This window comes from Lissotriton vulgaris, chromosome 10 (genome assembly GCF_964263255.1).
Source record: "Lissotriton vulgaris chromosome 10, aLisVul1.2, whole genome shotgun sequence".
Taxonomy (NCBI): domain Eukaryota; kingdom Metazoa; phylum Chordata; class Amphibia; order Caudata; family Salamandridae; genus Lissotriton; species Lissotriton vulgaris.
The window spans coordinates 46,232,225-46,257,236 of record NC_141698.1 but is presented as its reverse complement, the minus strand read 5'-3'; the positions used below and the strand labels follow the sequence as shown (position 1 = coordinate 46,257,236).

Genomic DNA, 25,012 nt, shown 5'->3' with positions numbered 1-25,012 from the left:
TTTTTGAGTTTAGGTTTTGATGTTTTAGGTTTATCTACCTGTTTAATGATGTAGTCAGATGAGCGTTGTGAGTCCTTCTTTGGTTTGGAATGCTTCTCCCATTTGCACTCTGACTGTCTTCCTCTCTCCAAACATTTATCGGAAGGCTCCTGAAAGGAACGAGATAAATGTGCATCCATATCCTAATTGTTGGATGGCCTAATATTATCACTCTTATGCATATTGTAGGATTTGGGGGAGACCCACCCGTTACTTAGTTATGCTTATTTTTTTCTGATTCTCCCTCTTCTTCTTTGTGGAAGATTTGGTGCTTGCTTTGCATTACCCTTTACAGAATTTCTCTTTAGTTGTGGTTTACTAGGTCTGACTCCCAAATTATCAATACCCATTGTAGCATAGGTTTCTTCGATACTTTTAGGTAATTAGCATGCCTGTTATCATGGAGCTAAATCCCGTAGCTGCTGGCATATATCCCAAGCTGCTGCCTCCCCTTTTATTTTACTTAATATGATGGCTGATACTGGGGCAACATCAAACAATTTTAGCCCCAACTACAGGGCAGGTCCTGCCCCATTCTCATTCTGAATCTGTTTAAGCACTTCCGGCGTCAAACAGCTAATGAAGGGATATCATGTTATCTGGTATATACTGCAGCAAAGACTGTACCCCACGTAGTGCAGTCATTCACATTGGCAAGCAAATTGTTAATATTCAGTGTTTTTCCTGTGATCCAATATGGAGAAACACTGCTTCAAGCTGACATGTTTTTTGTGCAATTTAGAATGGAATCTCCTCCCCTTTGGTAGGAACCTTACCCATTACTGCATTTAGTGTTTGTGGGCTGATGCCTAGTGTAGTCAATTGTGGTTGTGCAGCTTGAACAGTATGCGCAGGGTTAAGTGTCAAGGTTCGCACAACGAACTGTGTCAAACATCTGTATATTGATCCTATGTGCTTGTATAAATGACGCAATTGACTGCTGACAAACTATCAGTATTAGGATGCAGTGTGTAGCCAGCTAAGACTCGCCATGTTGCTCCCTCATTACTGAGGGAGCCTAGTCTAACATCTTCTGTTGTGTGTGGTAGGGTACCATCAAACAAATTTATGAGATCTTGGTATGTGAAAGGTTCCCTATTTATTCATTTGGTGTGTAATTGTCTTGAACTTCATCTTGTTTCTATCTGTGAAATAGCCCTGCTCTGTTATCTGCTGATGGGACAGTAACCCATGAATAGAACATCAATGTCCTATATGCTTTGTGAACCTTGACCTAAAAACTAACATCTCCACCCGTAAGTGTGAGACCATGTTGTAATACTTTTTGAGAATCCCCATGTCTGCAGTTCTCAGCAATGTTAAGTATGTCAGTGTGGTCATCTAACAAAATGGATTACAGAGAGAGTAACACAATGGGAGCTACTCCTTAGAAGTGTTTACGTTTAAACAACCTGCAGCCAATACATAGGAGTTCCCTACTCAGCTGAGGACGAAAGTCCCTCCCATCATGGACTCCTCAGATTAGGAGGTGATGGGTCTCTAGCTATGCACTAGAGATCTACTCAGGTGATCCATCAAATAAGAGCACAATCTACTATGTTCATAGCACTATGTGGCACAGTTTGCACTTCTAGTTAGGAACTGTTCATTCATTTGACAACATAAATGGGATGCTGCCAGATGATTCCATGCACCCCCTTAGGATATGTTGTCCTATCGTCCTGCTAGCTCACAGTGCCACCATACGTATCCCCAGAACTGGCATGGTAACAAATGGTGTTGCCAACCTCAGAACATGACAACCTTGACCCCACAGGCATAATGGTAACAGATCTAGAACCTTTTCACTTGGTCAACTTGTGTTCACTGAGCGACACAAAGGAGGGCCTCCTCAATTCTTGTATAAAATATATGCACTGCAATGATCAATAGACAAAAGCAGCAGAAAGTGATTAGCAATATAAGGACAGTAAAAAGAATGAATGATTCCACCATTGTGCTACAGCAGTCTATATATGCTGGCATATAAGTTCAGTGTATAGTGCACTCCTACTTATACATTCTCTAACCTAGATGCCTAGGGCAGATGCTTTGCCAAGAAACCCATACTGGATGATGTAAATACCTGAAGGCAAGGTTTTTAGGTCCTGCCTTTGCCACAGGTTGGACATCTCGTCTCACAGAGGACAAACATGAATCAGCTGTGCTGAAACACAAATGATAGCGATGACCTCGCAATGAGTGCTTCTGTGATTATAGTACGGAAATGCATGTGTTTTTATAACAACAGCATTCATGTTTCTGTTTTGGGCTTCAGCCAAGCTGACAATGTTTATTTTCTCTGTGATAGCACTGTCACCTTATGGACAGAAGATAAAAAACAACATTTGCACAATGTATGTTCAGCCATTGTACCTAATGTTCAAGGTGTTGCAATGGTATACTTACGTAGTGGAATTGTTAGCAATGTGGATTGAGAGAAACTAATTCTGCACTGTCACATAGGCAATTGTGTGTCAAAAGTCAGCATGTGGAAAAAGAAGGCAACTTTAGAAAAGTGAACATGCAAAATGACAGTGTTTCTTTACTGGCCTACCATCTCTTCACAATTGGGAATTTTATGTAAAACATGTAATAAGGTAATTCCAATGATATCCTATGGGAGAGATAGACCTTGTGGTAATGAAAAACTAATTTGGGAGTATTTTACTACCAGGGCATGTAAAGTCCAAATTCCCTGCCTTTTAAATATATTTCACCCTTCCTTCTGGATAAGCCAGCTCCTACCTGAGGGGTGACTTAAATGTATACATTTATATAAAGAGAATGTTAGGCCTGGCAAGAGGTTTAACTTACCAGGACAAAATGGCAGTGTAAAATGCACATGCAGGTTCAGGAATGGCAGGTCTGAGTCATAGGTAGAGGGCTACTTAGTGGGTGGCAGAATCAGAACAGAGTTCATCCTTAATAGTCAGCTGAAGTTTGAGCTTGAAAATTGAAAATTCTTCTGACAATATGAAGAAACACATACTTGGATGCTTTCTTAACAGCCGAAGGATTTTGACAGATTGGTGCTCTGATTGATTCTAGAACTACTGACCTCCTTATGTGTTACTAATTTCAACAAAATAATGATATTGCATGGAACAGCTCTTATTTGCTAAGAAGAAGAGATGATGCTCATGGACACTCAATCTGACCATGGTAAGTTATTGTCTTTGAAATATTGATGTTTCCCTTTTTTGGATATCATGAATATTTCATGATGAAGGCAGTGTTAGCAAAGATTTAATAAGAACATCAAGCTCCCCGTTTTTGTCCTGAGTATTGCAGTAACAATAATGTAGTTCGAAAGGATACTTCTCTCGACTAGGCCTGATTTTGGGTAGGATTTGGGCTAATCAAAGTATGTCTCGTTGAGCTAGAGGTATGTTATAAACACCAATATTTTATGTATTCACTCTATATTGATAACAGAGTCTCATAATGTTACTTTGTCTGTCTCTTTATCACACATAAAAAGTATTAACAGTGTTAAATGATGTCTAAGCATAGTGTTTTGTACTAGAAGGGTACCCTCCCTGTGTCCATAGTTACCTTGCACATCCCACTCTCTTCAGTCTTGAACTTTGCTAATGAGTAAAGAGTCAAAAACTAACAACAAACAAATGTGTAAGGTGAGCTCAGGAGAATATCACCAGATTCTGACCTTGGTGTACTTTCCACCCCACTGGATAGCACTGACGTTGATTGTGAATTTGTGACCAGCTGGCACATTTCCATCATAGGTGCCCACCTTGACAAAGCTGCTGGTGTTGCTGGATGTCATGTGCCAGTACACAAGATCAATGATAGGTGGCATGCCTCCATTGGCATCAAAGAATGCAGTAGAATTCTTCATGCGAACATTCTTCACATAGTGAAACATCTACATACAAATGAAAACACGTAGTTAGCTAGAGTCTTGCTTGCCTTTATATATTTTTAACAATGGTATTTCCACTAGGTTTATGTCATTTAAATTTTACAATATAACAACATGCAAAAAGGGGGAACCATATTGAGGTAATGCACACTCAACCCACAGTTACCTTGTGTTGCAAACCCAGACATTTTATTTTTGCAATTTGAAAATCAAGGATATTATATTGTTTTTGCTAAATCACAGGTTCATTAGTTAAATGCAGAAACTGTGCATGTGAACCATGTACCCTGACTGAAAGGGTTGCACTTTAGCTGCATGCAATTAACAAGTGAACAGTAGAAGGTTTGTGCTATTCACATACTACATACCAATGCTCATAAGGGCCTATTCACAAAATACATTTAGTAGTACTACATTTAGTATTAGTACAATAGTGCTACTCTCGAAATACAAAATGCTATTCACTACCATAATCTATGCCTCTGACTCTCCAATATTTTCTGTTTGGAGCTCTGCAAATGTATGACTATGTTTTAGTAGTATATGTGGGAGGGAGTGGTTGAGGCTAGACAATAGGAAATGCTTACAAGTAGATGGCAGTGGCTTAGTGAGAAGTAAGGTGGTGTTCAGGAAGTGGAAGGGACTCTTATTTGGAGGGACATTCACCTATCCACAAAACATTCCACCCCTTCCTATTCACATGCTGCTCTTCTAAAGTTACTACATCCATGAAGTACTAAAATAAGTTATATACATTCTCCAACTCAGACCTTGAATGAGTCAGCACCACCCATGGTTGCTCACAGGTACTCCTACAATCTCTTTCAGAAAACAATAAGGTTAAGGGCTTACACTAAAACTTCACAGGAAACATTGTTAAAATAAATACATTTAGTTGACTTATTAAAAATATGTACAAATTGAATTTAATTTTAACCAAATTATATTTAAATAAGACATACAGAATTTATTTTTAAATATTGAACTGTTTATATTTGCTATGCTTTTATTGTCTGTGAGTGTATTTATTTAATTTCACATTATATGACATTTATATAATGAAAAATGTAACATTTCTTTAAAAATCTATATTAAAAAATCAATATAATTTCCTATATTTTTTACGATATTAGGGACAACAATATTTAGTACTTACAATTACAAGTATATGAGCAAAGACATTTTTTACAAATATTTATTGCAGTGATATTTTTTTATCACGTTATTGTGTCAGTGATCTCTAGAATACAGTGGCGTTGCGTAGAGTGCAGTGGTGTATAATATAGTGGAGTAGAGTGTAATAGCATGGGGTGGAGTAGAGCAGGGTGGAAACGAATATAGTGAAGTGGTGTATAGTTCAATGGTGTAGAGAATGATGGTGTCAAGTGGACTAGCGTATAGTGGCAAAAAAAATTGAGTGGCATACAGTGGACTGGCGTATAGTTGAGTGGTGTAGGTAGAGTGGTGTACAGTCGAGTGACATACTGTAAAGTGGTCTAGAGTGGAGTCGGGTAGAGTGAAGTAGGGGAGAGTGGACTGGCATAGACCTGTATGGCATAGACTGTGGTGGCATAGAGTGAAACAGAGTGGAGTTGAGGGGGCTAGAGTGGAGTGGCGTAGAGTGGAATTGCTTATAGTGTTGTGATGTACAATGGAGTGGTGTACAGTGGAGTAGCATTGAGTTAAATAGTGGATAGTGGAATAGTGCAGCGTCCAGTGGGATGGAGTGAAGTAGAGTAGTGCGTAGTGTTGTACAGTGGTGTGGATTGGCATACAGTGGAGTGGCATAGAACAGAGAGGTGTAAAGTGGAATAGCATTGAGTGGAGTGGGGCACAGTGGAGTGTCATATAGTAGAGTACCATACAGTAGAGTGGTATACAGTGTGGACTGGCGTGTGGAAGGTTGCCATAGAGTTGAGACCTACACACTGGAATAGCATAGAGTAGAGAAGCATACAGCAGACTTGTGTGGAGTGGAGAAGCAAAGACCATAATGGCATAGAGTGGAGTGGAGTGTAGTGAGGCAGAGTTATGTGTGGTACAGTAGAAAAGCATGGAGTGAAGTGGCACAAAAAGTAGTAGTGTACAGTGGGGTGGTGACAAGTAGAGTGGCATAAACTGGAGTGGTATAAAGTGGAATTGCATAAAAGAAAGGGTCATGGAAGGGACGCAGTGAAATCTATGAGATTTCACTGAGCCACTTCTAGGACTCAAATGCGTCAAAATCTCTGACGCAATCGGAAGGACACATTGCTGGAGTTGCGTCACTTTTGTGACACACTCCAGCAATGCGTCACTTTTGCGCCTATAGATACGTCCGAAATACGGACGTATCTGTAACTCCTTGTGACATGATGCGTCATACTGTAAATATGATGCATCATTGGTTTCGCAAGGAGGGCGCAATGAAAAGTGACGCATCACTGTTTTCACGCAGCGATGCGTCACTTTTCATAAATGAGGCCCTATATGTTTATGTGCAGAGACTCTGTTTCTTTCACGGAGTCTTCACTCGTAAAATTCCTTTTAAAATGCTGTTTTGTCAATATTGAAAACTCATAAACCTACACCAGATTGTAAATTTACTTTTGTGAATCAAGCCTATAGACTATAGCGCCAACCATTCTTGTTAAAAACAATGTATGAAAATTAAAAACTCTCAGAAACCCTATATTTTAAGAGATTACCTTTAAAGATAAGAGGTGAAAGAGAAACCACCTAACTGAGAGTTGTCTAGAAGGACTACATCCAATTCAGTGTAGGAACGGTCATAAGGATAATGGATTGCCTTTCAACAACTAAACAATTTTTTCAAAACATTGTGACAAAAACTTCCAACAACTCAGGCATTAACATTGCAATAAAAACATGGACATCTAATGTCATTTTTAGTTATTCGATGCAAGAGTTCTCCTAACTGATAATTCTCCATATGCTTACCATTGTCAATAAACAAAGTGAACGTGACAGATACAATGTGCACCCTGACACTTGAAGCCACAGGGACAAAATTTGGTCAGTCAAATTTGTGGCTAAAAATAAGGGTAAACAATGTTTAAGCATTAGCATGTACAAACAATGATTTGTCCACATCATATAATGTATGGTATGGGAAAGAGTTTTCATGGATTCAACTAAATCTATAACGTTTTCTTAAACCCAGTATCACAATTTCAATTTAATGTCAGTGGGATTCACTCAGAACTTAAAGTCTGACACTTGTGGTAATTTGATATATTCATTATAGGAATGCTATAAACAAACAAAATGGTTGGATCTAAATCAAAATTCGATTCACTTGTACACCAGTGCTCTCACCTGCCATGGTCTGAAGGTTTGAGGATCTGCACATGAATTATTGGCAAATGGACCGTCAAGTGGTTTGCAGGAAATCAAATCATGGAGGGCTTGCGCCAAGATGTAGATGGCAGTGTATGAAGTAGATATAAATTTTGCATCAAGCACCGAAGAATCAACTCCTTGCAAACTTTCTGTCCCAGAGCAGAGTGTTGTCCTATTTGAAGCATGTCCTTCACCTTGCTTCAATTCTCTCACCCAGGTGCAGCTAAAGACCTGCTCCCAGAAACTTGTCAGAAATATGTCCCCTTTGGTCCAAGATGGATGGATTCCATGGGTGAAGTCTCTAAACCCAGGAATTTCTTTGTTTGGCACTGCCATACCCAAGGTGCCATTCAGCATCTCCCATAATTCTCTTGCAGAAAACAAAGGAGCTGCCATCAAGCTTGCAATTGCAATCCAAATTTTACCAGAGAAGCCAAGCATAGACATTTCCTTCAGTACTGGGAGAATATGAACATCATAGGCATAGCAGAAAATCACAGTTGCTGTGGATCGAAGCAGTATCCCTATGACACGGTCTAAGGAAGCTCGGCTCGGAACTGTTGGCAGGATCTCAAAAAACTCAACACAGATCCTCCTTTTCTCTGCCTCTTGTTTCAGCACCTGGCTGCCTTGAAGACAAATATCATTGTTGGAGATCAAAATCCCAATCCATGTCCATCTAAATGTGAGCAAAAGCTCAACTAAAGCCAAAGGCTGCACGTCAACGCTGGCCAATGTTCGAAGGAAAGATGGGAATTGGGTTTTGTCACTTAGGGCTGGGAGTCCTGCTCCATGGCTGATCTGTTTTAGAGAAAATTCATGTGATTTTGAATTCTTCAGAATAAAGTTCTTAGAATGAGATTTTGTCATCCACACAAATCTGTTATGAAAAAGTCCTATAGGTAATGCTTTTACAAGAATCATGACCTATAGTGTTTTTTTCTAGTCCATGCAGCGCAGCAAATTATTGCTACCTTTTTTAACCTACTTTATTTAGAATTTAACAAAAACATAGTTTTGATGACAATTCAAAAATACCCATTAATTTACACTATTCCACTCTTTCCATATCATAAAGTTAATTTCACTGCACACATAGCTTGGAAAACCAATATTTCATACCCATGTCTAGCGGGGGTATCATGTTCTGATAAGCTACTGACCCAGAGTCCACCACATTGAGTCTGGCTTTCTATACCAGTTCAAAAACCAGACCTGGTCTGCGATCCATTTTTCTGTTGTGTTTCATGAAGATCGATATAAATAAATGTGAGAAAGTTTATCATTTTTTGGGGTGGGTGGCAGTTCACCACAAGTAAGTAAGGTCACTGTTTATGTTAGGTCCAGTAAAAGTCAACCCTCAACCCCTGGTAGTTATGGCACAGACTAGACAGGATCCCCCTAGGAAAACATGTCAACCATTTAGAAGTACAAAAATACTTAAAAAGGCAAAAACCCAGCAGAACAAAAATGCTACTCTAAGTTCATAAAATAGAGAACATTTTAATGAACAAAACACCCAAAAAACTAAGGGGCATATTATCAAGGGGGTTTATCTCCGCTTTTTTGGCTTTAAAAGCCAAGAAAGCGGAGATAAAATTATCTCCCTATCACCTAGCTGTCGCTAACACCAGTTAGCGACAGCTAGTAGGAGATAGCGACCATCTTGGGCCCCACTTTGCATGTCAGTGATATTTATCACTAATGACATGCAAAGTGGGCGTGCCAAGATGTTAGCAATTGAAAACAGTCGCTAACATCGCTATCTCCTATTACCAACTTTTGGAGATATTCGAGCTAAGCGCGAATATCTCCAAAAGCTAACACCTGCCCTGAGCAGTTCTTAGCCATGTTATCCAATGGGAGGTGGATAACATGGCTAAGAGCATTAGCTCGGAAATGCATGAATATCGCTGACTTTTCAGCGATATTCATGCATTGCGGCGATTTTTATCGCATTTGCGATAAACCTTGGTAATACCAAGGTTTATTTGCGGTAAAAATCGCCGCAGCTCAGCGGTAAATTTTTTACGCTAACCAAGCAATAGCGATAATTATCGCTATTGCTTGTTAATATGCCCAAAAATCCAATATGGGCACTTGGAGAGATGAATTTTTTAAAGTGTAAAATAAAAACAGCCCCAAAAAGCACAAAGCACTAACCGTAGTTAACTGGTAGTGATAGAGCGGGTCAAAGTGAAACATTAAGGCTGAGAGTGATGGATTGCCATTCGGATACAGAAACCAGATTTGTTTTGTTGGAAAGTTTGCCTTCTGACTTATACATCTTTATAAGTAAACATGTGTTGTCTAAGAGCCGTCAAGGGGCTGTGGAGGTGCAGGGTCCTGGTGTGATTCTCAATGAAGGCAGAACAGCTCAGAGCGGGCAAAGTATGTGCCCAAGAAGGCCTCGATATTCATTGGATCCTGCCCATCATCAGTTACAGTGAAGTCCTCTGTGTTTGGACTTAGAGACGATTCTCAGCGGGGCAAGGTGGCAATGTTGATGGCTGCAGCTTCAATGGTGACTCCAGCCTCTGTTCTTGAGGCGGAAAATTGACAAAAAGTATCAAAGTCCCACGTCTTGAAGTTTGAAGAGAAGAAGAGTGCACTCCAACACCAGGCAAGAGACCAGGACCTGAGGGACAGCACTTGAGGGTTGGAACTCTCTCCAACAGAACCCCCCCAGCAGGGTCCAGGACAGACCAAGTTTAAGCTGGTCTGCTAAGCGGCTTGAGGAATGTGGGCTTCTGGCAGATTTTATGACACTGTAGCCAATTGACCCTTAGACTCTATTTCTTTGTCCTGGGTGTGAGTGGGAGAAGGTGCAATCCTTCTTCTGTCTGTCTGACTAGCATTATTCTGAGGAAGGTATTCAGGGGTGCCAGATTTATACCTGCACTCACCTGAGGTTCAGGGTGACTCCTGGCTCCTTTACAACATAAGTATAGGTAAGTATATTATTTTTTTTAAATGTAATTAATAAATATTTCATTAAATTTATTTATTAAATACATTTTTTATTAATGTCATTGTAATTTTAAAATTATATATATATATATACTTTTTTTAATAAATATTAAAATTACTAAAATAAATTTATTTAATTTAATTAAATACTTAATTTAATAATAATAATAATAATAATAATAATAATAATAATAATAATAATTAATAATAATAATTTAATTAAAATACCCCTGTACCCCATAACCCAAACCTAGCCCTGAACCCTAAAAATACCCCTGTACCCCATAATCCAAACCTAGCCCTGAACCCTAAAAATACCCCTGTACCCCATAACCCAAACCTAGCCCTGAACCCTAAAAATACCCCTGTACCCCATAACCCAAGCCTAGCCCTGAACCCTAAAAATACCCCTGTACCCCATAACCCAAACCTAGCCCTGAACCCTAAAAATACCCCTGTACCCCATAACCCAAACCTAGCCCTGAACCCTAAAAATACACCTGTACCCCATAACCCAAACCTAGCCCTGAACCCTAAAAATACCCCTGTACACCAAAACCCAAACCTAGCCCTGAACCCTAAAAATACCCCTGTACCCCAAAACCCAAACCCAGCCCTGAACCCTAAAAATACCCCTGTACCCCAAAACACAAACTATATATAAAATTACTTTAATTAATTTATTTAATTTATTTTTAATATTTTGGTAATTAAAAAAAAGGTTAAATAAAATGATATACTTACCTATACTTATGTTGTAATGGCATGCGTTGTAATAGCATCTGCTATGTAATGACATGTGTTGTAAAGGCATGCGTTGTAAAGGATCCTGCGTTGTAATGGTGTGCGTTGTAACAGTATGCGTTGTAAAAGTTGTGTTGTAACGGTTGCATACCATTCCTGTGTGCAGTACTGAAAAGAATCCCAGAATGCCCCAGGCTTCCTAAATCCAACAAAGCCAAACCCTTATTACCCTGTTCAGAGCTCCTATGCCCACCCAAAAGTATGGCCAGGGAAATGAGCAACCACTCCTCTTTGGTCATGCAAAACTGATTCTGCGTGCAGCTCCTCTCAAACTAGAATTGGAGCCTGGCTGCCTAGGAAAAAGAGAGACAAAGTGGAGGCAGTCCTTGTTGTGAGTTACATTTGTCAGTCATAAAGTAGGTATATTTTAAAGATACAACAAACTCACTCAGGAGAGAAAGATTGAGAATAACAAAACCAAATAGTACCTACAATAAAGGAGGGTTTTCCTCTGCTGTCAGATCCTCCAATAGGATAAATCCAACGTTAAATGCAAGAGGCAAAGGGGGAAGGGAAGGACATGGCTTTTCTTAATATTGCCCTCACACACTTTGCAGTGCCATGCTTCATCATAGGGCGACATCAAACGTCCAGGTGCACCCCAACACACTGGACGGAGCGCAATATTTTTTGTGAAGAAGAGTGGTGAGGGAAGGAAGTGAGAAAGGAGAAAAGAAACAATACAGAGGAAAAGTATTCCCTCAAGAAGGGATCAGAAGGTGCAGATATGGGTGGTAAAAACTATCTAAGGGGAAAACCACAATTTACCTTTATTCTTGTGTCCCCTTGATAGGATTAAAAAATCTAAATTGGGGTATTTAGGTGAGATGAATGCCCCAATATCAGCACTACAAAAGGGGGTGGCAATGGACGGAGCATCTGAACCAATCAAACACTCACACCCAGTCAAAAGATCTGGGTTTAATCCATCACCGTTCTTTAGCCCACTCTGCCACCCCAGTTCAGACATGGCTATAGGCAAATCAGTCTGACCCTGTGCCTCATGGGAACAGTCCAGCCCGAACTGCCAAGCCATGCCTTCCCTGCACCGGAAACAAGCTTCCGAGGACCGGTTTCTGGTTTTCCAGCCGTCTTCAGCCCGGCTTGCTTGAATCCAGTGGTAAAGTGAGCAAGGGACTCACGTCTGAGCATACCCTGCCACACTTATGGCGGCCAAAAGCGGTACAAAAGGGGGTGGCAATGGACGGAGCATCTGAACCAATCAAACACTCACACCCAGTCAAAAGATCTGGGTTTAATCCATCACCGTTCTTTAGCCCACTCCACCACCCCAGTTCAGACATGGCTATATGCAAATCAGTCTGACCCTGTGCCTCATGGGAACAGTCCAGCCCGAACTGCCAAGCCATGCCTTCCCTGGACCGGAAACAACCTTCCGAGGACCGGTTTCTGCCAGAATGCCAGAATGCCAGAAACCGGTCCTCGAAAAGAGCATCTGTTTCCCCACAGTGATATGGATTGCCTATATTTTTTTACAACATATGTGTTTTTCTCATACAAACATTTACAAAGGAATTTGTTGTAAAGGTATGCGTGGTAAAAGCACATGTGATGTAAAAAGGATGTGTAGTAAAGACTATGCGTTGTTACAATGCATGCGTGGGAATGCCTGCGTTCTATTGGCATGTGGGGTAACAGCCTCAATGCAAAGGCTGTTCCCTTACATTTTTATATACTTACCTAATGTATGACTTTATTCTGGTCTTCTTTATATCTGTAGTCAATATATTTGGCTCTACCTACAAAATAGTTAAAGTCAATTTTTGTGTCCTCGTTCCTGTTGTCACCGATATTTCATCATAGAACGCAATGAATGGTATGAGCCAGCGGAAATGATATAATTTTAAATGAATTTCAATGTTTGAATGCTAAAAGCCCAAAAATATGTATATGCCAAAAAAGCAATCACAATTGATTCCATTAAAGACGCAGGAACTGCTATCATAGGCAATACTATTTCCAGTTCATATCCAACATACACATACATCTGAGGTGAACTGAAAAATTCAAAGGTATCCCAGGCTATTGTTGGGTTCAATTCAAGTACCCCACATGTGTGCCCTGTGTCGAAACCTGTCAGTGATGGCCCTTAATGGTAAAATAGGCCAGGGTTATGCGTTTTGCTGGGAAAAACATAGTGTGCCCCACAGCTGTTGTAACTCAGATCACTTAGTACCCTCAAATTACTGATCTTACAAACTGCAGGCCTGATTTATAGTTTGGTGCACAGGGTACTCTGTCACGTGGTGGAGTACACTTTTTGCCAATTTGATGGTCTGCTGCTCTATTCAGAGTCAGCCGGACCAAGTGTTTCTGCCGGAAGTGTCTTATGCCGGTTGAAACCTTACATTGATGACCCGAACGACCTGGGGCTGTCCATGTGAATACATCTTACCATCCGCACTATTTAGAGCAGATGGTCTGATGTCCTTCTTTTAAACTCTTCTGGGCCAACTGGAAAAGCCTGGGGGTTCCAGTAGGAAATAAGAAAAATAGGTCCTGATAGAAAACACCCAGGGTCAGGGTTATTTTTTGTTATTTCCAAAAACAAACTCCCTCTTGATGAGCAGCTGGATAAAACATACAGCTAGATTCATGAAAGGAAATTGCGCTCGCAAAGGGCCGAATTCTGAGAATCTGGCCCTTTGCGAGCGCAATTTTTGCATTTGGGATACATCATTCAAAATGCAAAAATCGCTATTTGCGAAATCGCATATTTGCAAAGAATTGCATTTAAGGAATCTCTATTATTGATTCCTTAAATGCAATTCATTAACCAATTTTAAATTGCGAATTCGCAATATCTGTCCGCTATTTACCACGAAGTCTGACTTCGTGGTAAATAGCAAAAAAATAGACAAATGCACTTTAGTGCATTTTTCTCTGTTGCATGTTACACGCACACATGTCCTTTGGACATGTGTGTGCGCAACACCTGTGTAAATTTGCATTTCAGGGGTGCTACAGGGTGTCCTTTGGACACCCCTGGCACCCTTGAAATCGCTATCTTATTTGCGATTAGCAAATTGCTAATCGCAAATAAGGAATACTCCCCATTAATTCCTATGGGCCTTTAGGCTGGATTTTAAAGTTTTCTATTTTGGAGAAAAAGAATAAAGGAGATACTTTGAAACTTATATTGGAATTGGACTTCTTTCTGGTGCACCTTCAATTTTTTCATAAGTTTAAATCTGATGGACAGTGGTACCAAACAGCAGCAGTTGCTGGAAGAATTGTGCACAGGACATTATACCTGGTAGCACTGGTGATTGAGGTGCAGTATATAAAGACCACCACTGGTTCCATTAGTTGGGTTGCATCTTTGCTTCCATTTTGGATGGGCAGGGGCATCTTTGCACTAGGAAATAGAGTTAAATGCAACAAAACTTGACTAGAGAGCTCGTAATTCTAGTGAAATCTTGTAGAACTCTTAAATAATTCTTTGTGATTACACTAAATGGAAGTATTCAAGCTACATCCACCCCTAACCAGTATCCCCTTTGCATACACTTTCAAAGCAAACATACAAAGACGTTAGTCTTAAGTCTAGTGAAAGGTTCTTTAAGGATAAGACAGGATTCAGTCAACTAAAGGAGGGTATTTTCTATCTTTACAAATTAGGCTCTCAGGTACACCATCAGGAAGACAGCTCTAATCAGGGCTTAATCCTCATCGTAATTGTACTTATCTACAGGTTCAATTAAAAACAGACACACACATGCACATACATATCATAATTTGATTACATCATCATTCACTCTCAGCTTTCCAGACTGCAACTTAGATATACAGGGAATGGGGAAACACAAGGTATTAAAGCTAGTCTACAAATTCATCAGTCTATAAACTAATTTAAGGCTTAAACCACAGAGCAAATTATGGTCTATTTTGGATTAGCAGGCATAGGTGAAATCTATGCCTTTAAAGGCTGTTTTTTTCTTTGCAATTCATTTTCTTACATTGCTTTTGAGGGGTATATGTGTAACAGTTGGCACTATCCATTCCTATGAAGAGCATTATATCTCCTGCACATGACATTAACTTTTACTGTTGCTTCAATTTTCATTTAATCTTTTTTGCATCATTTCACTCAGTTTCCCAGTATCCCTGATTTGTACACTTTGCCATCTAGGTTAACAGGGGCATCTGTGGTTTTGCCTTCTTTAGTGTAAATGCACTCAGCACCCAGCTGCCCCTTCTGCAATGTTGATTATAGAGATGTTATGGGTTTCAACCCCACCATCAAAATCACTACCTATATGCCAGTTGATTAACAATACATTAAATATAAATAGTTGTACTTCTGATTGCTTCAGGGTGGACTGCACACAGGATATAACTTGAGTGCCAAACAGTGGGCCAGATTCACAGAACTAACTTAAGACAAAATCCTAAACTTACTACTTTTGCTATTCACAAAAGTTAGGATTTTGTCTTAAGTTTGTCATAGGACAGACTTAAGACAGACTTAAGACAAAATCCTAACTTAAGTCTGCCTTAAGTCTGTCTTAAGTCTGTTTTAAGACACAATCCTAACTTCTGTGAATACCAAAAGTAGTAAGTTTAGGATTTTGTCTTAAGTTAGTTCTGTGAATCGGCCCAGTGTGTCCGGCAATTCTGTCTCTATCAATCCTGGGTTGAATCAATACAACACAATCACGGATGGACCCCACCTACCTATGTACTGGACACTCTGAGGGTCTCAACCTCAAGGAACGAACAGCTTCTAAAATAGTTGGAATGGGAAAGTATATCTATTCTCACACTTGCCCCCCTAAACGTAACTCTTATATGTAGCGATGTTCACCTCGCCATGTTTGAAACATGTCTTTGAATACCTCGCCCACTCACCACCACCTCCGGAATAAGAAACTACATCCAACATGATAGCAACTACTCATTCTGAAAATGTGCCAGGAACCCTACACAAATCAAACTGTTTTGTGACCTTATCAGTGGTAATAAAGCTGTATATTCATGCTACTACACAATGTAATACAGTACAAAATGTCCTGCCTAGTTTTTATGCAATGGTATGTTAAGCACATGTCCAAGCCACTACTAACACCAGTGTAAAAAATTATTTGCACTTGGTCAAAATTAAGCCTGGGCGAAATGCAAATCATGCCAGCCTAAGTTGCATAATTTCAGGAATTATTTTTCGCTTGTTAGATGAGCTACATGACATTAAACCATTTCACAACTTCACATATTTTTATGCACCATTATCCGTAAACATTTACAGTGAAACATCCAATCCATGGTACAAATTTACTACAAACACATGTGAAGAAAAAAAAAACAGCTGGCTGTTGTTTGCAGGGCTTTGTTTAAATGCATCCTGCACCAAAAATTGCTGTGAGGCATATTTTGCGATATTGCGATAAAATATGGTGCAAAATGACAGATTTGGTTTAAGCATAAATTCGCATAAATTTTTCTAGGATTTCACTTAATTATGTGAAACCAGAATTTGCACACCCCTAGCCAAAATCGCCTTAGTGCATAAATAACCACTTTGAGGTCAGACGTCTTAATGCCTCAGTTCCACAATGTTGCAGGATATGAAGCACCATAAGTGAACACTATTTGTGCTGCTTCAGTAGGTAGAGCCATCAAAGAAGTTCGTTTCTGCAATGGCTCAGCCCACAAAGCAACAGAGCATGAGATGTATAGCCACACTCAGCCGCATCAGACCAATTTTCCTAATGCCATAATATGTAAACCGGTCCTGGGTTGCCTGTGTTCCAGTTCATGGAGGACCTGGCCTGGCATTTAGGGTTGGACTGTTTTCATGAATGGGTCAAAACTGAGGTAGCGTGGTGGCTGAAAAACCATAGAATGGGATGTGGCCCAAGTGATTGCCAGTGGCTTAGATTAATTCAAGCATTCCATTTATAACTATGTAGGTATTCAAGTTGCTGCCCTAAATGCGTCGAGTATGATCAGACGTGTGTCCTGTGCTCGTTGTGCCACTGGAGTCAAGCTATACCTGACAGATGAGCACATAATAAGGGCAAAGCGATCCTGGGTTGCATGCATTCCGGTTAAGGGAGGACCTGGCCTGCCATTTTGGGTTGGGCTCTTTCCATGAGAAGTAGGATCGAGAATGATCTGTAAATATCTGGATCCATACTACGGTGTCATGGTGGGCACAAAATTGATGAATTGGATGTGCCCGGAGTGATTGCCAGAGGCTGAGATTAATTCAATCATTCTATCCATCACATTGTTGCAGTTGCTGCCTTAAGTGCAAGGGGAATGCCAAGACATGGATCCCAGGGTCACTATTCCACTGGAATCAAGCTACACCTGGCTGATTAACCCATAATAATGGAAAACCCAGTCCTGGGTTGCTTGTATTCTGGTTCAGGAAGGACCTGGCCTAGGAGGGCGGGTTGAACTGTTTCCAGGAGGAGCAAGGTTAGGGCTGATTTGCATGTGGCTAGGTCCAACCTGAGATGGCATAATGGGTGACCCAAGAGATTGCAAGTGGCTGAGATTCATTCAAGCATTACATCCATCACTTTGCTGTAAAGCGGATCACTGACATAATATCAATCACAGCATTATCATGATACCAAAACATGTTGGCAAAAATATTCATTACAAACTTATCTTATTGCATAAATAATGAAAACTATGGTTTTCAACCTAATATATTTACAAATTTTATAAAGCGCATGGTTATACTGGGACCCAATTATGATTCTGTCACATGTCTGATACAGGCGGAGAATCAAGATAAACCGCCACACGGCCTGCCTACATGAATGAGGGTTTTTTAAGTACTGACGGATAGAACACAGTGAACCCTGGTTGCAGGTACAAGTGGTCCATTCCCCCTTGATTTTGACTGACTAAAAGGAAGCTGAATGGATCATAGCTCCTTCTACGACCCCCCTCCCTGATTTGAATAACATTTACTATTGCCATGCTAGTCTGTGCAGCAATAGGGAATGTGTAGGACTTCAGAGGAGATACATTTACTATTCCCACTCCAGGCTGTGCAACATTAGGGAACTTGTTGGACTTCAGAGGGGTAACATTTACTATGAATCAAATGAAGCTGGTACAAAGCTGTAACAGTCCCAGGATGCACTCTCCGAAGCAAGATGAAAAATCATTGTAAACCAAAGTTCATAATTTTAAACACTTTTCTCTATTTTTAATTGTGTTTTTATTGTATAATGAGTAGACAGAATATTCCAATATTCAAGTGCATGTATAATGCCAGCTGAGCTTTTTACAGCATGTTAAGATAATCCATACATTAAATGACAGGAAGTCTTCTAACCCATACTATGCCCACTCCAGTGCAACAGTGGGGAAAGCGTTGGACTTCTAAGTGGTAAAATGTACTATTTCAACTCCAGTCTACAACAGTAGGGAAAGTGCTGTACTTCAGATGGTAAGATTTACTATTACCACACCAGTGTGTGTTCAGTAGTAGGGTAAGTGTTGGCCTTCCGAGGGATTACATTTATCATTCCCACCAGTGCAACAGTAGGGAAAGTGTCAAACTTCGGAGGGGTAAAATTTACTATTCCCACTCCAGTGTGTGCAAAAGTAAGGAAAGCATTGGATTTCTACTCCAGTCTGTTCAACAGCTGAGCAAGTGTTGGACTTCTGAGATGTTAAATGTACTATTCCCAAACCATGCTGTTCAACAATATGGAAAGCATTGGACTTTGGAGTGGTAACATTGACTATTCCCAAATCAGTCTGTGCCACCATAGGGAAAGCTTTGGGCTTCAGAGAAGGTAAATGTACAATTCCCTCTCCGTCCATGCAGCAGTAGGGAAAGCGATGGAGTTCCGAGGGTAAACATTTACTATTGCCACTTCAGTCCTCGGAACAATAGGAAAACCATTAGATTTAAGAGGGATTAAATTTACTACTCCCACTATAATCTTTGTAATACAACGTAAAGCGGTGGACTTTGGAAGGGTAAAATGTACTATTCCTGCTCCAGTCTGTGCAACAGGAGGGAATGCTTTAATCTCTGGAGGGGTGCCATTCACTATTCCCACTCCAGTCTCCGCAACAGCAGGAAAAACGTTGGCCTTTAGACGGGAAAACTGTACTATTCCCACTCCAGTCTCCACAACAGCAGGGAAAGACTGGCCTTCAGACGGGAAAATTGTACTATTCCCACTCTAGTTTGTACGGCAGTGTGGAAAAGGTTTCACTTTAGGGGCGTTACATTTGCTATTCCTACTCCAGGCTGTGCAACAGTAGGAAAAGCGTTGGGCATCAACGGGGTAAAAATTCCTGTTATCACTCTGTGCAACAGTAGGCAATGTACTTTACTTCAAACACATAAAATATATTAAACATATCCCTATCAATTTATAACAACTATAAAATGTTTAATGACCTTTATTAATACAAACACAATTAAACAATTAGCATGATTATAAACAATTTACTAATTAATCATCATTTAAAAAAACGTAATTTATTTATTACTTGATTAACTTACCTCACTATACCACCACAAACCTAGCAGCCCACACTTAAGATATAACACAATGAAATAAATTCAATACTATGTACCTTCAATAATTAATTATTAACCCCTTCGATGCTCATGACGAGCTCAGCTCGTCATGAGGTATACTTATTGTGTGCTCATGACGAGTTGAGCTCGTCATGACCACACCCATTTACATTGGGGCCCAGCATAGGAGGGGAATCTTGCACGCAGCCATGGTGTTAATAAATGAATACATTCAATTACTTAATTAAATTCCCACCTTATATCCCTACAAACCCAACAGCTTGCACCAAATATATAACTTAAAAATAATCATAATTGCACAATTTATATAATTATTAATCAACTAAATAATTATTACCAAATTAATTATTACATGATTACTTAACATCCCACCCTATACCCCCTTCAAACCCAGCAGCCACCCCTCATATATAACATTTAATATTGCCACTCCAGTCTTCCGAACAGTAGGAAAACCGTTGGATTTCAGAGGGATTAAATTTACTATTCCCACTATCATCCGTGCAATACAATGTAAAGCGTTGGACTTTGGAAGGGTAAAATGTACCATTCCTGCTCCAGTCTGTGCAACCGGAGGGAATGCTTTAATCTCTGGAGGGGTACCATTTACTATTCCTACTCCTGTCTCTGCAACAGTAGGGAAAGCGTTGGCCTTCAGACAGGAAAACTGTACTATTCCCACTCTAGTTTGTGTGGCAGTGTGGAAAAGGTTTGACTTTAAGGGCGTTAACTTTACTATTCCCACTCCAGGCTGTGCAACAGTAGGGAAAGCGTTGGACATCAACGGGGTAAAAATTCCTGTTACCATTCCAGTCTGTGCAACAGTAGGCAATGTGCTTCACTTCAAACACATAAAATATATAAAACATATCCCTAATAATTTATAACTATAAAATGCTTTATATGCCCTTTATTAATAAAAAAACAATTAAACAATTAGCATGATTGTAAATAATTTACTAATCATCAAATAAAAAAAACGAATGTATTTATTACTTGATTAACTTGCCACACTATACCCCGACAAACCTAGCAGCCCACACTTAAGATGTAACTAAATGAAATAAATGCAACACAATGTACCTTTAATAATTAATTATTAATAAATAAATACATTCAATTACTTAATTACCTTCCCACCTTATATCCCTACAGACCCAACAGCTCGCAACTACTATATAATTTGAAAAATATGATAATTACACAATTGACGTAATTAATAATCAGCTAAATAATTATTAACAAATTATTTGTTAATTCTTAATTAATTAATACATTATTTCCTAATGTCCCATCCTATACCCCTTCAAACCAGGGCCGGACTGACTACCGGGCGTTTTGGAATGCTCAGGAAGCTCCTCTCTTTCCTTACAAAAGTTTGCTGTGTGTATTTAACCATCTGAGGTTCATGTCGCCCTCTGAAATACAGAGACCTGTCCTGCATTTTCGATGTGCAAAATATTATTACAGTGGAAACACATTTAAAAAATAGATATTTTATGCTATGTTTTTTTGTGCGGCTTATCCTTGTCTCTTCTTACATCCATAAGTCTGGTGGCCGCTTTCTGCATTAGAGTCTTCACTGCCATCTTCGCCATTAGTAAAGGCACATGTGCTAAATAGATGCTGATTAGGAAACTTTGAATGATCAGCAAAAGACACACAAATGATGGACAGAATGCAGAACAAATTGAACATTCCCTCTCAGTCAAGAGATCTTGGTTAAATCCATCTTTTGTTCACCAAGCCACCCCAGTTTAGGCCCAGCCATATGCTAATCAGTCGTTTCCCTGTTCCATATGGGAACCGTCCAGCCCGAACTGCCAAGCCTGATCAACCATGGACTACAAATAAGCATCCTGGGACTGGTTTCGAGGTATCACCCCTCATCAGCCAGGCTAGCTTGAATCCAGTGGCACAGTGAGCCTTGGAACCACGTCTGGGTATTCTTGGCGCACTTAGGCTGAGAAAGCAAAAGACAAACAAATGATGGATGGAATGCGGAACAAATCAAACATTCACCCCCAGTCAAGAGATCTGGGTTAAATCCATCGTTCTTTTGCTCACCATGCCACCCCAGCCATATGTAAATCAGCCTTTTCCGTACTCCTAATGGGAACAGTCCAGCCCAAACGGCAAGCGAGACCCTCCTCCCTGGACCAGAAACAAGCATCCTGGGACCAGTTTCATGGGATCACCCCTCATCAGCCAGGCTTTTGTGAAGGAAGGTGTCCCTTCCTGCACAAAAATAATCCTGCCAACAACAGAAACACATTTGCACCAGGGTGTAAGAGAGCCTGCGTTAGTGTTTGGCAGCAAATTGTGCGCTGGCTGAAAGGAATGCAACATATCTTGTAAATATGGAGCATTCCTACCTTTTCAAATTGATGTAGGGTAGGCAGCAAGAACCCTTGCAGTGCTGTCCTATGCGAATTCATTGTAAATAAGCCCTGGGAACTTTTCTGTTCAGGACCACTGGCCTTTCCATGACAGTACCTACAGAATGCACTCAGAAAAGGGCAGATGGTCTAGGAACTATGCACCTGATTACAACTTTGGCACAGCGGGTTGGCTCAACGCCGGCTCCCCTGCACCAAAGCTGTGGAAGGACCACTTACCGTATAACGGTTGGCTTTCCTGTGCTGGTTTCCATGGTGGTGCCTTGAAAACAGGCACCGCAATGGGAAAAGAAGGTGACATACCTACCATGCTGGAACTATTGTGAATACTGACAGGGAGGCACATGTTGGACCCCCATGAATGTCTCCTCATAGCATGGGGGAGATGGAGCCCTGTAGGACCCTTTCGTTCTTGCACTGTCAGCTTTTTCATGACGGGGCTCTGCCTTGAAAAGGCTGGCGGTGCAAGAACTCAAAATATACTGAGCAGGACTGCACCACACCCTGCTCAGCATAATGCCTTGTCGCGCTCCTACTCCAACCCCAGGGAATGACTGTTCACTGGTGCTACAGGTGGTCCACCGCTGATATGACTTTGTAATTTGTGTTTGGCAAAACTGTGCCCCACCACTCCTGCGCCACAGTGAGTCCGCTGGTCGCAAGACAGCCAGACTCGTCATCAGGCCCTATGACTGAAATTAAATGAAACATCAGTCAAAGGCTTTGGCTGGCAAAGGCTAACCTGGCAGAAAGATGGCACTAAACTCAACTGTAACAATAGAAAGAGAATTGCAAGTCTGGCAGACAGGGTATTTTGATACACTAATGGCAGAGTATCCTGCGCCACCAAACTCTAAATCGGACCAATCAGAACTGATTTAGAGTTTTGCGAATGGGATACACTGTCGCAAAAATGACAGATATTCAGATATTATGCCCACCATATTACAAGTGCATTATATCCGATTGCACTTGCAAAAAAGTGGAAGGTATATCATGTTTGGGATGGAGCATCCTATTAACCCTGCTCAAAACCAGTCTCTGAGGGGCATATTACCAAGCAATAGCGATAATTATCGCTATTGTTTGGTTAGAGACAACATTTACCGCTGAGCTGCGGCGATTTGTATCGCAAATAAACCTTGGTATTACCAAGGTTTATTGCAAATGCGATAAAAATCGGCCGCAATGCATGAATATCTCTGAAAAGTCAGCGATATTCATGCATTACCGAGCTAATGCTCTTAGCCATGTTATCCACCTCCCATTGGATAACATGGCTAAGAACTGCTCAGGGCAGGTGTTAGCTTTTGGAGATATTCGCGCTTAGAGCGAATATCTCCAAAAGTTGGTAATAGGAGATAGCGATGTTAGCGACTGTTTCCAGTCGCTAAAATCTTGGCACGCCCACTTTGCATGTCATTAGTGATAAATATCACTGACATGCAAAGTCAGGCCCTAGATGGTCGCTATCTCCTACTAGCTGTCGCTAACTGGTGTTAACGACAGCTAGGTAATAGGGAGATAATTTTATCTTCGCTTTCTTGGCTTTTAAAGCCAAAAAAGCGGAGATAAACCCCCTTGATAATATGCCCCAATGTCTCCAGATTTCGAATTTTCAACCAATTTGAAATAACTAGACATCTTAAACCAACAGTATTCTCTTACCATCTGCAGCTCAACTTTTCTATAGAATGAACTATCATTTCTAGAACATTTTGAGATTTTTCATCTGACAGATCATTTACCACGTTAGCTAACACAAATTATCTGTTGATACCCTTTGTTTGTGCACACAACACCACACTCTACATGAGTGCATAAAACATATCTTTACAAGGATGACTGTCCCCTGAAATAGAATTTAATACAGGAAGCTATTTCTAATGCAGCAAAATGTATATGCTTTCCATATGCTGAAAGCCTGTGCCAATCCATTAACACAATACTAGGATTTGCATGTTCATGCTTGTTTTTACATAACTGGGCCACCTGAAGAGCATCCACAAATGCACTCTATTTCACCTGACTAGTTATGCCTATTTAATCAAATGAAAGGTTTGTCCCATACCTGAGGGATCCTGTTGACCCCGAGGACCCTGGCCATCGCCACAGCTGCTGATGAGCGACTATCTCCAATAAAGGCAACCATCTTAGGTGTTGAGCAACAGATGTAGTTTGGGGTGGTCTTATTTCTACCCGAGAGCAGGTGCAGCGTCACTGCAATGGGCCCAGCGTCTGACCCACAAGAGTCAAAAATCTTGAATCCCAAAGTTGTTTTGGGCAAAAGCTCTGCATATCGATTGATTTCATTGGTGGCAAAGACCATTGCTTGGATAGCAAGATAGGAGTCTATGGAAGGACTGGGGATACAACAGGAAAGAAAATACATTTAATTGACTTGAGAGTATAGTTAAAATCTGTCAGCTAAAAATGAATACCCTACAGTATGTTTAAAAAAGGCAAGTTATGGACAAGGGTAATTGCCTTTAAAATGTGTGTCACCAAGATTGCTTTAAACTTTGGATTACAAATGGATTATAATGTTTAAAAGTGTGTGTTTTGTTATGCCAAATAACAAATATAATCAAACTGTACTATAGGTAGACAAATGGCCATTCCTATAGGTGTCCTTGTGTTTGCTTTGAGATACAATAATAGCAGCACTGGCATCATCCCTTCATAAAATATATTCTTTTACAGACTACATAAACTGTAATGTTATTCTTAATGACTATCCCTTGGTACAAAATAACTTGTGTAAAGTAATGAATAGTGCATTTTGGCTCAACAAAATCAGAAGTAATCCTTGCCCCATTCCTCTTTGACTTCTTGAAACCAAATCTCACACAGGAGACACTTTAACCTCTGCTAGGACTGATTCAGTAACCATAATGTTGTCTAGCAATCAATTTGTAAAAAATTAGGTGAGAGGCGTGTTGAACATTGACGTGTCCGATACCCCAGCTATGTAGTCTTCATTTCACCTCATGACTCTTTAATCAGATCACAGGCACACATCTTAAT

At 40.3% G+C, this 25,012-nt stretch overlaps 1 protein-coding gene across 1 annotated transcript in view; it reads right to left on the bottom strand.

Moving 5' to 3' along the window:
• Positions 1 to 24,314, bottom strand: part of LOC147684546 (extracellular calcium-sensing receptor-like) — a 42,454-nt gene extending 18,140 nt beyond the window's left edge. Inside the window, exons 1-3 of the mRNA XM_086939706.1 lie at positions 24,057 to 24,314; positions 7,244 to 8,068; positions 3,710 to 3,928 (exon numbers count right to left, since the gene is read on the bottom strand). Of these exons, the coding sequence (XP_086795832.1) occupies positions 3,710 to 3,928; positions 7,244 to 8,068; positions 24,057 to 24,314 (1,302 nt within the window). The remainder of the gene's footprint in view (positions 1 to 3,709; positions 3,929 to 7,243; positions 8,069 to 24,056) is intronic.
• Positions 24,315 to 25,012: the final 698 nt, after the last annotated feature.